The 17,468-nt window shown below is 36.9% G+C and overlaps 1 protein-coding gene across 4 annotated transcripts in view; it reads left to right on the forward strand.

The window, feature by feature from the left end:
* ADK (adenosine kinase) overlaps positions 1–17,468 on the forward strand; it is a 537,819-nt gene that overhangs the window by 492,113 nt on the left and 28,238 nt on the right. For all 4 annotated transcript variants that reach the window (XM_043598129.1, XM_043598131.1, XM_043598130.1 and 1 more), the window contains one exon: positions 4,867–4,953. In XM_043598129.1, the coding sequence (XP_043454064.1) occupies positions 4,867–4,953 (87 nt within the window). The remainder of the gene's footprint in view (positions 1–4,866; positions 4,954–17,468) is intronic.

Genomic DNA, 17,468 nt, shown 5'->3' on the forward strand with positions numbered 1-17,468 from the left:
CTCTCTCTGCCCCTCCCCCATTCATGCTCTGTCTCTCTCTGTCCCAAAAATAAATAAACGTTGAAAAAAAAAATTTTAAATACCTTGAACAAAATTTTCAAAGGATATTATCATGAGGTTGTATGTATACAATGGTAAAAATATATAGTTAATTTGCTAGTGGTAAAGCTACAAAAACATGTAATCTAATTGTTTGGCATTGAGTGCCTGAAGTTTTTATTATTTTTTCAGTTAGATATTGTGGTATTTGTATGAACTTGCCATCTCTACTATAATTGACTTAGCATTACAAACATGTGGAGATGTTTTGATTCTAACCAGAATGTGTTCCTAAGTGATTAGGTAGTGAAGTTTATGTCAAAGTAAAGTGAAAAGTAAATTATTTGTGTATATAAACTGTCCAGAGAATGTTTGAATTTTATTATTTTATATTTTAAGTAAGCTAAATTTCATTGTTCTTAATGAAGGTACCCTGAGGCTCTTATCTAATAAATGACACCAAACAAATCTGGTATCAACTGACTTGTTCTTTTCTGTTTCCTGTCTGCTTGGAGAAGGTCATGATTTTGTGGTTTTATAGAAGGAAATCTGGAAAATAGAAATAATAATTATTACATATTAATAATAATTAATCCTTTTCCTTCTCACTTTAAAGAAGTTTGGAAAGATTTGAGGAGCAATGGCTCTAACTTACCTTTTTTTTTTTTAAAGATATAAAAAAATGTTGGAGCACTTGAATGGCTCAGTCAGTTGAGCATCCAACTTTGACTCAGGTCACGATTTCACCGCTTCTGAGTTCGAGCCCTGCATAGGGCTCTCTGCTGACAGCTCAGAGCCTGGAGCCTGCTTCAGATTCTATCTCCCCCTCTCTCTCTGCCCCTCCCCCACTCACACTGTGTCCCTCTCTCTCTCAAAAATAAGTAAAAACATTTTTAAAAGATATAAAAAAATCTTTTGGGGCACTTGGCTGACTCAGTTAGTACAGCATGCAACTCTTTTTCTTGGGGTTGCGAGTTCGAGCCCCCCAAAAGGGCTTTGTTAAAGATTTATTAAAATCTTTAACAAAAAAGTCATAAGATATAAAAAATTACTAAATATTTTTATTAGTAATTCCATGTAGTATTAATAATATTCTCCCACATATTATATACTTCTAGTTTTTAAAACTTTTCTATCTGAGTATAATTGACACACTGTGTTGCATTAGTTTCAAGTATATAACAGAGTGATTCCACAACTCTATACATTATTCTGTGCTTACCACAAGTGTACCTGCCATCTGTCACCATACAACACTATTCCAGTTACCATTGACTATATTCACAATAGCCAAGATATGAAAGCAACCCTAGTGTCCATAGATATATGAAGGAATAAAGATGTATGTATACACACATACACACACACACACACACACACACACAATGGAATATTATGAAGCCATAAAAAGAATGAGATCTTACCATTTGCAATGACATAAGTGGATCTAGAAGGTGTTATGCTAAGTGAAATAAGTCAGAGAAACACAAATATCATATGATTTCACTTATATGTGAAATCTAAAAACAAAACAAATGAATAAACAAAAAGAAGGATTCAGACTTACAAACAAAGAGAACAAACTAGTGGTTGCCAGAGGGGAGGGAGATAGAAGAATGAGCAAAATGGGTGAAAGGAAGTGGGAGATACAGCTTTCCAGTTATTGAATGAATAAGTCACAGGAATAAAAGGCTCTGATTTATCCTAAGTACTTAATCAGAACTAACAATGTCATTTTTCTACAATTCAGACAGAAAGCTATTTTTTCTACTTCTTCCCACAGCTACTCCAGGCCCATTTCACACCTAAGAAAACTAGGTCCAAGTGAGTCATGTGAATGTCCTGGGCCTCATTAGCTGAATAATGTTCATGCCTATAAGTGTGTCTTAAGATTTAGTGAGGTATTTCATGTGTTCATACAGTAAATTGTCTAGAAGGCTATAGAATAAGTCATGCTGGTAAATACTGTCTAGTTAGTTGTGTGGGGAGTTAAATAGCTCTATAAACTAACTTAGATCATTTCCTTTCAAAAAATCAGAATGTACCAACAATATAATTGAACTTAAATATTATTAAACATTGTTTAATCCTTCTTCAGTAATTTAGAACACATTTCAAGGTCTTACACATTTTCAGGGTCACTATTTTGAAAGGAGCTCTCATAATATAACTCTAGATACAGAAGATAATAGAGACTGGACTATATCCATACCAGTTTATGATAGTTCTTTTACGGTCTTGATATTCTTACATATTTATTTCCATTAATAAGTAGAAAAGGTGAAAAATTCTTTATATTACAAGAAATGAACTCTATGACATCTAAAGATAAAGCATCTCAAGGATCTACACATATATCCTGAAAATAGTTTTCATTTAGAAGTTTCAGTACTTTAGGGGCACCTGGGTGACTCAGTCAGTTAAGCATCCAACTTTGGCTCAGGTCATGATCTCATGGTTCATGAGTTCAAGCCCCGCATTGGGCTGTCAGCACAGAGCCCGCTTTGGATCCTCTGTTCCCTTCTCTCTCTGCCCCTCTCCCACTTGTGCTGTCTCTCTCAAAAACAAATAAACATCTAAAAAAAATTATTTTTCAGTAGTTTAGATCAAGAAGTCATGATTCTTTTTTTTTTGTTTTTTTTAATGTTTTATTTTATTTTTGAGAGAGAGAGAGACATAGCACAAGCAGGGGAGGGGTAGAGAGGGAAGGTTACACAGAATCTGAAGCAGGCTCCAGGCTCTGAGCTGTCAGTACAGAGCCCAGTGCAGGGTTTGAACCCATGGACCGTGAGATCATGACCTGAGACTGAGTCAGATGCCTAACCAACTGAACTACCAGGCACCCCAGAAGTCATGATTCTTAAGAACAGAGTTCAAAATCTCTCCCATCTTGAGTTAGGTTCTATTCATAATAAAGATTTATCCAACTAAAAATCAATGACTTTTTCAAACAAAGAACTCAAGGAATTATATCTAATTATGGCTTACTTACCATTTGTATGTAATTATTTTAAAATCTGTACTCCAGTAATTAATTCTTATATTAATACTTGCATTACCTTAAGTGTTTTATAGACATATTTTATTATTACGCAATGTAACCCTATTATAAATGGTAATGGCATCATTAACTTAGCCAATTTTACTTATTTAGTGGCTGTTTGTTCTTACTTTACAGTTGTTAATTCTCTTTATAGTATGACTTGTACTTGGAAGTAATAAAATCAGATTTCTTTATAAATATTTATGGTATAGTCCTTTTGCCTAAATCAAATTGTAGCCCTTTCCTAATTATTTCTAGTAAAGTCTGCTTGATTTTTTTTTCTGCCTTTGTAGCAATATATACTACACACTCCCTAGAAAATTTAATCCTGGATATTTATGCCTTAACTTCTAATTAATCAAAATGTTGTTAACTACCATGTTGTCCTGGTGTTACAAAATGTGGAAAGTTAGTTACTTAAAGAGTTTAAGTAGATGCTTCTGATATGGAGTGTTAGCGTCTACAGTCATATGGTCAAAGGGATCACTAAGCGAAGAATCTTCATCTTGAAGATTATCATATCTGAGCTTATCTCTTGTTGAAAGTAACATTAGTACCAGGTAAGAGAAGACATACAAAATATTCTTTTTTATTTTTAATGTTTATTTATTTTTGAGAGAGAAACAGCATGAGCGGGAAGGGGCAGAAAGAGATGGAGACACAGAATCCTAAGCAGCATCCAGGCTCTGAGCTATCAGCGCAGAGCCCAATGCAGGGCTCAAACTCACAAACCAGGAGATCATGATGTGAGCCAAAGTCAGATATTTAACCAACTAAGCTACCCAGGTGCCCCCAGAACATGCTTTTTGAGATTCTTAGGTTCTTTATTAAGACCCTAAGGTGTTCAATATCTCTTTTTCCTCTCTCTTAGGTGAGAGTGAAGTTTACAAGTCTTTGGCCATATTTGTCCCCATAAGGGATGCAAATTTGTGATTTCAGAAGTTCAAGCCACCAATAAAAAGCACTATCCAATCTTTTACAGATGTCCTCTGGGCCAAATTTCATCACAAGTAACTCCATTCCACTGTTAAGGGCCAAGTTTAAAGTATTAGGTTACGTTATAGTCAAAACAACCAAGCCCTGGTCCAGACTGCTGTAAGGCAAGAACCCATTGCACTGTCCCTTTTGTCCTACCCAAGCACTCAGTGGTAGCTTTCCCTTTTGCTAGTTGACATATAGTTTAAAAGAAATAGAAACTCCTTTGTAAAAAGTAACCAGATTAGGTTATTTGTAATGAGCCCGCTAAAATCAGAAATTCTTAACATTGGCATGAAGTATCATAACGGAATAGTCCTTACGTTTTTTATTATACCATTGTGATTATCTGTAGAGAAACACCCAAGACTCATTATTTATATATTTTAAATTTACAGCTCTTCAACTGTATCCAAGATTTCACTGCCAAGAATGCAGTCAGGCTTGAAGCTTTATTAGAGATCCATGATCCAATTCTTACAAACACTTTCTTTTGCTCGTAGTTTCTGTTCAAGTATTTATACTGTCCAGAAAGGTACTGCTATGATTTACAGTCATTCCCAAAATATGTGAACTACCCAGATATAACACATACAGCATGTATATGCTGAAAAGTACCCCAGAAAAGCATTGTTTACAGATGACTTTGCACCTTGGCTCCCAAGTACTCATGTACAGAATATGGAACTCAGGTTCTGTCTCTCTGTTTGATAATGAATGGTCAAGGAGCTTCAAACTTTACTAGGTGAGTTTGTATATTGAGTGTTATAAAGAGAAGTCAGTCTGCCTTTCTTTGGCTCTACTTGCAGAAAATGAAGTCACCGCATTTGCTGTCTTGGATCAAAACCAGGAAGAAATTGTTGATACCAATGGAGCTGGAGATGCATTTGTTGGAGGTACAGACTCATTTATTTCATGCTTACAAGTTAAACATTTCCTTTAACCCTTGCCTCTACCACTTAGCCAAGATTTATGAATTTAATAACTTAATATCTTCTTGTAAATAATTAACTCCTAATGTTCTTTCCATATGCTACTATCACTGTGAATATTATAAGGTATTTTACAACAGGAAAAATACTTATTTTTGGCTTAAAGATAATTTTCTATTATGCTGTTCCCCAGTCATTTGTGTGTGAGAATACTGCTTAAACAAGCTGCATCAAGTATAGTATATAGTATATTCATAGTCCTTCAGGCTTAAATGTCAACACATTGTTGTTCTTCTAAACAAGTTGTGGTGAATTTTAAACAGTATTCTAATAACTAAGGATGGTATCTTTAGATTGTATCATTTGGTTAAAACATCTGTTTCTAACATAGTAGTTAAATGTTTATGATATACTAGGAAGGGTTAAATTTTTGTCTGGTTCAGGCTTAGTAAGAACTGGCACAGGGCACCTGGGTGGCACAATTTGTAAGGACTAAATCATTTTTAGAATGAATACTCAAAAATAAGTTGAAGACAGTTGGAAGATCCTTTGCTTGATGACTTAGATTGATCTAAAATCTGGTTCAAAGGTTCTTTTGCTATGTCTAAACCCCTTCTAGTTAAGTGTAGTTAAGCTAGACTGTGGTCTCTAGAAAGCTTTACATTCTTGACTGATAATCCAGAAGAGTCCCTCCTGATCTCTGTTTATAACATCAGGCTTGAACAGGGACAAAAAAGGCAAATAGAGTTGACCATTGTCCTCCTTTCCTTGGAAGATAATTTGAATTATGGGAAACTTATCTCAAATTATGTAGTATTGTTTAAAATATAGATATTCTTTTAATGATCTTTTTCACCAACATAAATTTCTCATGTTTCCTTCTTTGAAAATATTCATGCCTACTCTTAAATGAGCTGTTAACCAATAGACTCATACATGCCCCAATGCATGTCCTTTTCTTTGGAAAGAGTACATACCACAGATAACATTCTATTTTACTGCCATGCTTGTATCTTTTGTGTCTATGCTCTGAAAGTCTTTATCATTGATTAGAGTATTTTGCAGCTATTTTTTCTATGCCTTATTTCTTCAGAGCTATAAATCCATGTAGACTAAAAATATCTTATCCAGAATTGAGCTAAATTCTGTAATACATTAAAGAAGCACCATGGATTTCTCACTTAAAATTGGTTAAACCAGAATATTCGTACATAACTTTTTTTTTTTAATTTTAGAGAGTGTGCACATGAGTGGGGAGAGGGGCAAAGGGAGAGGGAGAGAGAGAGAATCTCAAACACGTTCCATACTAAGCACAGAGCCCAACACAGGGCTCGATGCAGGCCTCGATCCCACAACCTCAGGATCATGACCTCAGCCTAAATCAAGAGTGGATGCTTAACTGACTGAGCCACCCAGGCACCCCAGCACATAACTTTTAAACTTATACCTTGTGTGTGCATTATTTAAGTACTTTAAATACTTAAAACAGTAAGTGTTCTATTTTTTTAAATATTTAGTAAGGTACCATCATATTTAGTAGTGACCTAATTAGTCACTACCTTCAGTCCTGGGCTGCCCTGCAAAAACAAACTCCTTTACAAATATCTACCTATAAGTTCCCAGTACTGGGTAAAAACATAGGGACTTTCTGAGGGTGAGAGAAGTCATTCTTAGGGTACTGAAGCTACCCATTTGTATCGTGGTAAGGGTAATAAATGAACTACCTCAGGGTGCCTGGGTGGCTCAGTCGGTTAAGCGTGCGACTTTGGCTCAGGTCATGATCTCGCAGTTTCTGAGTTCGAGCCCCGCATTGGGCTCTGTGCGACAGCTCGGAGCCTGGAGCCTGCTTTGAATTCTGTGTCTCCCTCTCTCTCTGCCCCTCCCTGCTCATGCTGTCTCTCTCTGTCTCTCAAAAATAAATAAATGTTAAAAAAAGATTTTTTTTTTACATAAATGAACTACCTCACCAAGACACTTGGGCTCTCTGTTACAGGATTTTCAGCCTCTTTTTTATTTCACTCTACCTACCTACGATTTATTATTGGGGTACAGTGAGGTAAGTGGTAAGGGAAGTATGTTGAACAGGGATCCACAAACTTTTTTTATAAAGGGCCAGGAAGTGAATATTTTAGGTTTGCAAGTCATATGCAAGCTGTATTACATATTCCAGTTTTGTTTGTTTGTGTATTTGCTTTTTGTTTTGGTTTAGGTTTTTTACAACACTCTAAAAATGTAAAAACCTTTTGTATCTCTCCAGTTACACAAAAACAGGCCACAGGCTGGAATTGGCCCTCAGGCTCTAATTTGTCAACCCCTTGTGTAATATGTTGGCAGCTTCCTCACTTTTTTCACTTTCATCATACCCTGGATCCAAACAGTGGATTTCACTACATGCTGTTGAAATCACTATAGAGAAGGTGGAAGGCAGGCTGACAGTAGGCAGGATGTTACTGGTACTACCTCAATGAGGTAGCCATTTTTCTCACTTTAACCCTACTCTGATCAATTTCCAGGATAATCAGATCCTGACAGATTGAGTCATGCAATGACATGAACACTCCAATGTCATTTTAGAACTGAAATACTTATCTGGGCATGTTTAGCACATTCTGTGTAAGTCAAACTATACAGTATAACAGGTAACATTTATATAGCACCTACTAGCCAATCAGCATCTTAAGCATTTTACAAATATTAATTCATTTAATGTTCATAAAATCTCACTGAGGTCGGTTATTTTTAACCCCATTTTACTGATGAGAAAACTGAGATACAGAGGGGTTAGGTAACTTGCTCAAAGTCTCATAGCTAGAAAGTAATAGGGACAAAATTCTAATCCAGGCAGACTGGCTCCAGAGTCAGTGTTCTTACTGCATTCTTGCTTCTCTAAACTTTTAGAGGAATCTCATCATTAGGACTGAGAGCCACAGACCAGCCTTACTAACCAAAGCTGTTTTTTTGCCAAAGAGAATCTTTCTGTTATCTGAATAGATGATTTCGTGTATTGAACAGGAGCTTTTGTTATCTGATAGGAATCATGAGGACTCTAGGGTAAGATTGTTGCAGAAAAGAAAGAGAAAGGGAAAGGGAAAATAATCGAAGGACTATAGTCCCTGGTGAGTTTGAACCAGGAGCTTTTTGCTAAGCAGTAGAATCGATTGCACTACAGAGATACAGAAAGACAGATCGTAAACTTGCTGGGTCAGCATGGAATCTGAATACAAGGAGTTATATGAATCAACCATTTAATAGCACCAAGCTAATGCATTCCATTTTACAATAGAGATGGTCTTGTTAGTTGGAAATACTAAAACAAAAATCTCATTGGTTAAAAACCCCTACTTCCATCTCTACACTAGGGAAAGCCTTTCTACTAGGATCGGAAATACTCCAGCTGTTGAAGCTTACTTCTCTACCTTGAATATGAATGGAGAGGCAATAGCAGCTTTTACATTTACTATGTAGTTTCTTCTTCTTTGCTCTATTTTATTGCCTGATTAACATATCTCCTCTGACTGACACATTCTATCCTTAGATAGTTAATATATTCCTCCTATTACTTTTGAGTTTTGTTGGCTTAAGAGTATTTCTGTCTTTTGTGACTTTGCATTACTATATTCCAGTCCCAGTTTCTTAGATGAAGCATCACTTCATCTACCATGTGCTAATTACATATCCCAGTACCAGAGTGCCATGTGTTCTTATTAGCCACATAAGAGATATATAACTATAGTACATCATAGATTTTCATGTATAATTTAAAAATAAGTACCCCAAATGTATATAAATTAAATTCATAGTTCCATCTCAAGTGTTCAGTAACAGTGACAATTCCCTCTAGCCTCTACAAGCATGCTTCCTTGTTCTATTTGGAGATCTTAAGAACTCTGTAACATTTGCCCTTTATTTGTCCATAGCCAGGCCTGATGGAACTACCCTTTTCACATTCTCCCTCAAAAGCCCAAGTGCTACGATTGTACCCTTGGAAATGGAGACAATTCTATAATCTCTAAGTGTGATTTCCTAATTTCCCAGGTCAGGAGAAAATTTCTTCCTGTTGTCCTGCTGTGCTTTGTCACAGCAGGTCTGCCTTTTCATTTGGAACCCTCTTTGTCACTGCCATAGTAACAAATGGAAACATTGAGAACATTTTGTGACAGGCACTGTCATTGTTCCTGGTGAAATCTCTTCCCCTGTGTCTTCCCGGTAAATGAAACTGAGAAGAAAAATCATAACAAATAACATGAAAGGGGACCTAATCAATATGTTCCCAGTGGGCTGTCAATACCAGCCTGTGTTAATCTAATATGATTTAGTTGTAAGTTTTATGGCAGCTGTAGGAATATGGACTAGACCTACAAATCACTAAAAGTGAGTACACCTTTGACAGATTATACCCAAGAACATATATATATAGCTCTCAGATAAAAGACTGGAGACCTCACCCAAGGACCAACATTCTTAGGATTAAAAAAGCTTCGTTAAATGTAGTTAAGAGCCATATATAGCTTAGAACAGTTTCTTTTGAGTGACAGTAAAGTAACTGTGCTAACCTCTAATACTTTTTATTTTTAAGTTTCTCATGACAGCTTTAGCAGAGAAAATATATCACCCTAAAAGATATTACCTATAGTATACAAATGACTATTAAATGCACTTAGCAATCACAATGTAAATAATTACCCTATTTCCCATCTAATAAGAAGAAACATCAATTTTACTTTATAATTCATTTTCAAGAAAGAATTTTGGTTAAGAGAAAAAGGTTTAAGTTTCTCAAACAAGGATGCTGCTTCCTTCTCAAGTAACACGCGTCTATACGTCTGAGAGTCATGGGGATTTTCTAAATTATCTTCGTATTTTCTATTCTCACCTTGTTTATTTGTTCCCAAACGTGTAACTTGCTCTCCTGTTCTTAATTGCTGCTAAATTGTGCTGTGCAAAGAAGTGGCACAGAATTCTTGTGATATTTTTTCTGCACTACCTCTTTTCTTAGCTGTCCAACTCAGAAAATTAGAAAATAACTTAAATATGTCATTTCTCACAACAATTCACTCAAGAATCAAAACTTTCATATAGCACTCATTGTATGCAGAGGATTTATTGGATGATGACCAAGATACGAGTTGCATACTCCTACTCACCCCCACACCCACACCCAAGGAAACAATAATACCTTTCCCTGTCTTGTAACTTCAGTAGGACATCTTTGGTATTTTATTTCTTTTTCTTTTTTTTTTTAATGTTTATTTATTTTTGAGAGAGAGAGAGCGTGAGCAGGGCAAGGGAGGAAAGAGAGGGAGACACAGAATCCAAAGCAGGCTCCAGGCTCTGAGCTGTCAGCACAGAACCCGATAACGGAGCTTGAACTCATGAGCTGTGAGATCATAACATGAGCCAAAGTCGGATGCACAACCAACTGAGCCACCCAGGAATTTTATTTCTTAGGCAGCGGTTTTCCTTAAAACCATCAAATGCAGTATGAAATTGACTTCATCATTCAGAATAGGAAATTCACCATGGACAGCAGCCCAAGTTCACAGTGGGGGAGGGGTGATTCATACCTTGCACAGTCATAGGGCACTCTGCGATGCACAGTCATAGGACACTTCACGACATGCTATTCTAGTGCTGATGTGGGACCAGGAACAAGTTTCAAGAACAATTGCCTAAAGTTATTTAAGCCTTTGTTGGCTTAAAGAGGTAGATGATTCTGAAGCCATGACAAAAAAAAAAAGAGAAATAACTTTGGTTCACATGGAATACTGGATAATTTTAGGTTGTAAAGTCTGGGGGCGCCTGAGTAGCTCAGTCGGTTAAGCATTCGACTTTGGCTTGGGTCATGATCTCACAGTTCATGGATTCGAGTCCAGTGTTGGGCTCTGTGCTGACAGCTTAGAGCCTGGAGCCTACTTTGGATTCTGTCTCCCTCTCTCTGTGCCCCTCCCCTGCTCACACTCTGTCTCTCTCTCTCTCTCTCTCAAAAATGAATAAACGTTAAAAAAAAAATAGGGCGCCTGGGTGGCGCAGTCGGTTAAGCGTCCGACTTCAGCCAGGTCACGATCTCGCAGTCCGGGAGTTCGAGCCCCACGTCAGGCTCTGGGCTGATGGCTCAGAGCCTGGAGCCTGTTTCCGATTCTGTGTCTCCCTCTCTCTCTGCCCCTCCCCCGTTCATGCTCTGTCTCTCTCTGTCCCAAAAATAAATAAACGTTGAAAAAAATAATAATAATAATTAAGTTGTAAAGTCTAGAATTTCTCACAAACATGAATGCTTCCTCAAAGAACTAGTATCCTGGATGGCCTCCACCTAGAACAATTATAAATAGATAATGGAATTCAAAGGACTTTGTCTTCTGGGAGATTTCAATAAGACAGATAGTCTGAGCCATGTAGACTATCAGACCCTGAAGTTCAAATATGAACCTAAGTTTTCTAAATTTGAAGGTTATTGAGAAATATTTATTCTAAGAAAACAATGTTGATATTTATAAGATTGTATTTAGTGACAGAGGACCAGAGGAAATGTCATAAGCAACATTTCTGAAGTTAATTTTCTTAGATAGAATTGTGAAATGGCAAAATATATGCATATCACTTTCCTGGTCTTGAATATTTACTAGTCAAATGGAACTAATTTGAATTCATTAGTGGACCCAACTGCTATTACATGGACTTGATCAACTTACCTACCATATCTGTCTGGTTCATATAACCTGTATTAGTTGTATACATAACAAACCACCCCCAAAACTTTGTGACCTAAAACAACAACCATTTATTTAGCTCCACAAGTCTGTTGATTGGCAGCTAGGCCAAGGCTCAGCTGGGCAGTTCCTCTGTCTCAGAGGTGGAAAAGATCAAGTATGCCCAAAGTCACAGTGAAAACCAGGATTCAAACTCAAAGTTTGACCCCAGAGTTCTTAGCACTAATTATTTTGTTATACTCTGTTCCATTAGTATATCATCTTATCTTCCCCTCCAAAGGAGGAGAAATAGCCAAAATGGTTTTCTAAACACTAGTCTATAGACTGATGCCTGTCTATGACCTAACAGATTTTATCAATCAATAAATACCAAGATTTAAAAAAGTAGGAGCAATATAATAAGTTTTCATGAAGCTAAATGTATTCAGTTTTAGATCTTGTCTTAATTGTGTTTGAATTTGTTACAGTGTACCTTCATTGGCTTTGTAATTTATATAAATAAAATAATTAAAGTCATGTTAGTAGTGCTGATGCATAGCCTGACTAATCTTGGGACCTAGCAGAAGTCTTAGTCATGGTAAAAAAGTGATTAAAAACAACTTTCCAAACTACTTATATGAAAATTTGTATGAAACAGAACCTCTGATGTTGTAAAGCTGCTTACTATCATTAGTCTGAATAAAACATAAATTACACAATTACTAAATTCACAACTGTTCTCACTTCAGATATATGAATTCCCAAACCTGGGGTATGAACACTGGCTCTTAATTTTTTTTTTTCATTTAATTATCCAGCTAACATTGACCTTTTATAGAGATGAGATATGTTTGGTTTTTTTGAAGAAATTTTTTTAATGTTTATTTTTGAGAGAGAGAAAGACAAAGCATGAGTGGGGGAGGGGCAGAGAGAGAGGGAGACACAGAATCTAAAGCAGGCTCCAGGCTCTGAGCTGTCAGCACAGAGCCCGACACAGGGCTGGAACTCATGAACTGAGAGATCATGACCTGAGCTGAAGTCGCATGCTTAGCCAACTGAGCCACCCAGGCGCCCCGAGATGTGTTTGTTTTATTTCTAGTCCATGAAATAGATGGCAAATTAAAAACCAGTTTCTATCATCAAACACTCTTAAAATTTTAGAATCACCCTTCTGGTAAGAATTGTCAGCTGAGCAAATGAAGGTTTTTCAATTGAGTTAAATAACAATATTAGTTGTCTTGCTTATGAATTCGGGCATAAATATGCTCACATAAATAAGTTTTCTATCATCTTCTTATTCTGGCAGCTATGACCTTCCTTGTCCTGATGAGCCTTTTTGTTTTTTAACTATATTATATGTTAGTGCTGAAAGGGAATACTTTTAAAAATCACATTTCCTGGTTTTCAGGTTTTCAAACTGTTTACAGTCACCAAAGTATGTTCAAATGAGGTCTTATCTGAATCAGAATGAAATGAGATTAAACAAATCCTCATTTGGTCTTATTCACATTTTATTTGGTGGCTCATAAACAACTCCCTGGAACGAGTCGATGTTAGGTATGAAAGCCATGGTCTGTTCAGAAGTCCCCATTTGATGGATGAGGAAAGTGAATCCCATAGAAAGGGACTTAATTGCAAATATGCAGTACTAGGAGACAGATCTCCTGACTCATTAATTCATGGTTCAATAATTACACATGTTAATAACCCAGATGAAAGTTTTTCGTTGAGCAGTCTGTTACATAGGCCTCTTAGAAATATATAGGTCAAGACAAGAGTCAATATCCCAAATAGATAGAAGTCTTTGATGTACATTTTCTTGGCATATGGGTATCCAAGATGTTTGACTTCAACTATAAACAAAAGCATATGCTAAAACTCTTATTTTGGGAAGAACCACAACAGAGATCACACATTAGGTTTAAAATTCAAATTCTAACCTGATCTTGCACATTTTTGATTCATAAGGAGGAATGATCTTTAAAGCAGTATTTTGAAAGGGGTTGGGGCAGAAGAGCAACTTAACTATACAAGTAAAACATATGGTTTAGTGGTCCTCTTCAGGATCTTGCCTGAATTGGGGGCATTTAAAAGGTTTTTGGTTTGAGTTTTGTTTTGTTTTTTAATTCAAATGCAGTATCCCATGCCATGTTAATAGAATTTGACAGGTTTCCATTTTCAGTCACCAGAAAGAGGAAATAAGTTATCCTCATAGTTACAGCACTGGCCACTTGCCCATATATTATACCATGCTGCTCAGTTGCTCATTTTGTGTGGGAGGATGTGTGGTGCTAAGCTATTATAAAGAAACCTTTGCTCTGAATTGACTTCCTGTCCATGTCAGTCACTTGCCCATCTGACACTACTTAGGCTTTGGTTTTCGTTTTACAAATACCTGCTAAGTCAGACCTTTCCCTGGCAGGCAAAGTAGCTTTTTAGGTTGTTTCAAAATTTAATGTTTGTTGATTTTCTTTTTCCAGAAAACTATGTATTTTCTAGCATATATATGGATCATAACTTGTTACTTGAGTTCATGACTAGTTGGTAGTCAATATGAAATCAAAACATAAGAAAACAAAATTTTACTAACTAGACTACGTAGAAAATGAAAGAAAAAGAGTTCACATCTGAGCACTTTTCCCTTGAGGGAAACCATTACTTTGTCACATCTGGGTAGTCTAAGCTAGCCAAATTGAAGTGGGAATTTCCTGCCAGATGTTAGTCCTTTGAGCAACCTGTGAAAATCTAAAAGAGGGTATATGAGATCTTATTTGGTAGGGCTATAGCCACTGTGGAAGCTCACTCCTAATAGGTAGCAGACATTTTTATGTACTACCACTAGTTAGGAGGTTGTGTGGCCTATCTAAAGCTAACACTGTTTGGTCTTGTTAAATACATAAATATGGAAGGCCTAATTTGGGAAGTACAACATCAGGTCTCACAGATATTCTAGCAAGAGTAAGTACTGCATTGCAATGACCTCCCAAATGTACATGACAAAAGTTCTGTTTCGTTAAGAAAAAGAAGGTAAGACTGAGCCATCCAGGTACTCCATATAACTTGAATAAGGTCATTTTACAAAGGCACTGAACCAAAATAAGCCTCTAAATATGAAGGAAATTAAGAATCTGAAATGGCAGGGAAAATACCAAGTATTTACATCAGCTTCCTGTTCCACATGCACATGGGAATTAGGAAGCAAAAATTTCATTCAGAAGAGTTGTGCACAAGAAGTAGAAATGCTTTTATCCAATTGAAACAAGAAACATTTTTAAGGGGGGGAAAAAGACTTTCCACATGATCTCACTGTTTTTGTCATCCTCTTAAAGGAAAATATTGACATTTACCAGACTGTTTGCTCCAGCTTTCTGATCTCCTGCAGTTTATTTTTATAACAACCTTATCGATGGGCCTCTTACCCAGCTCTCTAGGTTTAACTGAGTTGAGTCGATTTGTTACCACAGCTTCAAGTAGCTGTTACAGAACAAGCAAGACATCCTAATAAAGCTGTAAATGTGTTTACTCAAACAGAGTATTGATTTAACTTGGAGAGGGAGAAACCGGTGCTTAGCACAGTGTCAGGGTGGATGAATTTCACTGCAGCTTTTCATTGTCATCTGTCATGGTTGTGAAACACTAAGTAAAGCCATCAGAGGATAATTAGAAGTACCAGAAATTTAGCCCCTAAAATCAGTTAACCGCTTGGGAGTTTTGTAGCTTAATTAGCTTTTATTAAAAATTTCCTCCAGTAATAATAGTCAAGCACTTTTAATGGTGTTTTCAGATAGAGCAAGATTTCCAGGTTGTGACTTGTTAAATATATGAATTTAACAGGTAAAGGTTTTCCAGAGTTTTTCTCACTAATTAGGCTAACACCAGAACACAATGTAAAGACACCGTGATCTGTTCTCAAACGAGCAAAAGTACATGATTTTTCTGAAAAATCCATTTCAAAGGAGTAGTAAAACAATTATAAAATATTTAAAACACATGTTGTTGTAGAAAAAATACCCTGTTAACATCTTTATTAAATGTAAATGTTTAATACATAAAACTACAAACATAAATGTTTAATTACATAAAACTATCAATACCACCCTTGTTTCTAGATAACTTTTTTTTTTTTTTTTTTTTTTTTTTTTTTTTTTTTTTTTTTTAGAGAGAGAGCACAGGAGCTGGGGAGAGGGGCATAGGGGGAGGGAGGGAGGGAGAGAGGGAGAGAGAGAGAGAGATAGAGAGAGAGAGGAGAGAGAATCTTAAGCAGTTCCATGCTCAGCATAGAGCCCAACGTGGGGCTTGATCTCAAGACCCTGGGATCATGACCCAAGCCCATATCAAGAGTTGGATGCCAAACCACCTGAGCCACCCAGGCACCCCTAGATACCATTCTTCATTTTTTAAATGTTTATTTATTTATCTGGGGGGAGAGCAGAAAGAGAGGAAGAGAGAGAATCCCAAGCAGGCTCCACATTGTCAGCACAGAGCCCAGCATGGGGCTTGATCTCACAACTGTGAGATCATGACCTGAGCTGAAATCAAGAGTCAGACACTTAACTGACTGAGCCACCCAGATGCCCCACCATTCTTCATTAGAAAAGAATCTAAAATATTCTGATTTGGGGCGACTGCGTGACTCAGTGGGTTAAGCATTCGACTTCAGCTCAGGTCACGTTTGTGAGTTCAAGCCCTGCATCAGGCTCTGTGCTAACAGCTCAGAGCCTGGAGCCTGCTTCGGTTTCTGTGTCTCCCACTATCTCCACCCCTCCTCTGCCCTCTCTCTCTCTCTCTCAAAAAATGAATTAAAACATTAAAAAATTTTTTTAAATAAAGTAAAATATTCTGGCTTGCTATAAGTTAGTCATCATCTTAAAGATTAAAAAAGTTGATGTGGGGCATCTGGGTGGCTCAGTTGGTTAAGCATCCAACTTCAGCTCAGGTCATGATCTCACGGCTAGTGGGTTCAAGCACCCTATGAAGCTCTGTGCTCCAGCTCAGCTGGAGCCTGCTTAGGATTGCTTCCTTCTCTGTCTGCCCCTCCCCCACTTGTGCTCTGCCTCTCTCTACCTCAAATATAAATAAATATTAAAAATGATTTTTTTCAAGTTGTAAACCTGTGTAAAGAAAAGTTCAGACTGAGGAGTTGCTTACCTTCTATAGAAATTGAATTAGCTATTAAATTTGATAAAAGGTATTCATATAAACACTCTACCCGTCCTCTTGCAAATGGCTTCAAAAATGTCATGGTCAAAAAAAATCAGCTAAGATGATGAACACAAAACTGAAAACTTATTTAAAATAAGTTTGGGATGCCTGGGTAGCTCAGTTGAGCATCCAATTCTTGATATCAGCTTACGTTATGATCCCAGAGTCATGGGATTGAGCCCAGTGTCAGGCTCCACATTCAGCATGGAGTCTGCTTAAGATTCTCTCTCTCCCTCTGCTCCTCTCCCCTGCTCATGCTGTCTCTATAAAATAAATAAAATAAGGGGTGCCTGAGTGGCTCAGTTGGTTAAACATCCGACTTCGGCTCAGGTCACGATCTCACAGTTCATGAGTTCAAGCCCTGCATCAGTCTCTGGGCTGACAGCTCAGAGCCTGGAGCCCACTTCAGATTCTGTGTCTCCTTCTGTCTGCCCCTCCACTGCTTGTACTCTGTCTCTCGCATTGTCTCAAAAATAAATAAACATTAAAAAAATAAATAAAATAAAATAAAATAAAATAATCATCAGATTTAAAATTAGTCTTCCTCTCTTACGTATAATCATTTATTTACTACACTATGGTTGAACTTCTCAT

Source organism: Prionailurus bengalensis, chromosome D2, assembly GCF_016509475.1.
Source record: "Prionailurus bengalensis isolate Pbe53 chromosome D2, Fcat_Pben_1.1_paternal_pri, whole genome shotgun sequence".
NCBI lineage: Eukaryota > Metazoa > Chordata > Mammalia > Carnivora > Felidae > Prionailurus > Prionailurus bengalensis.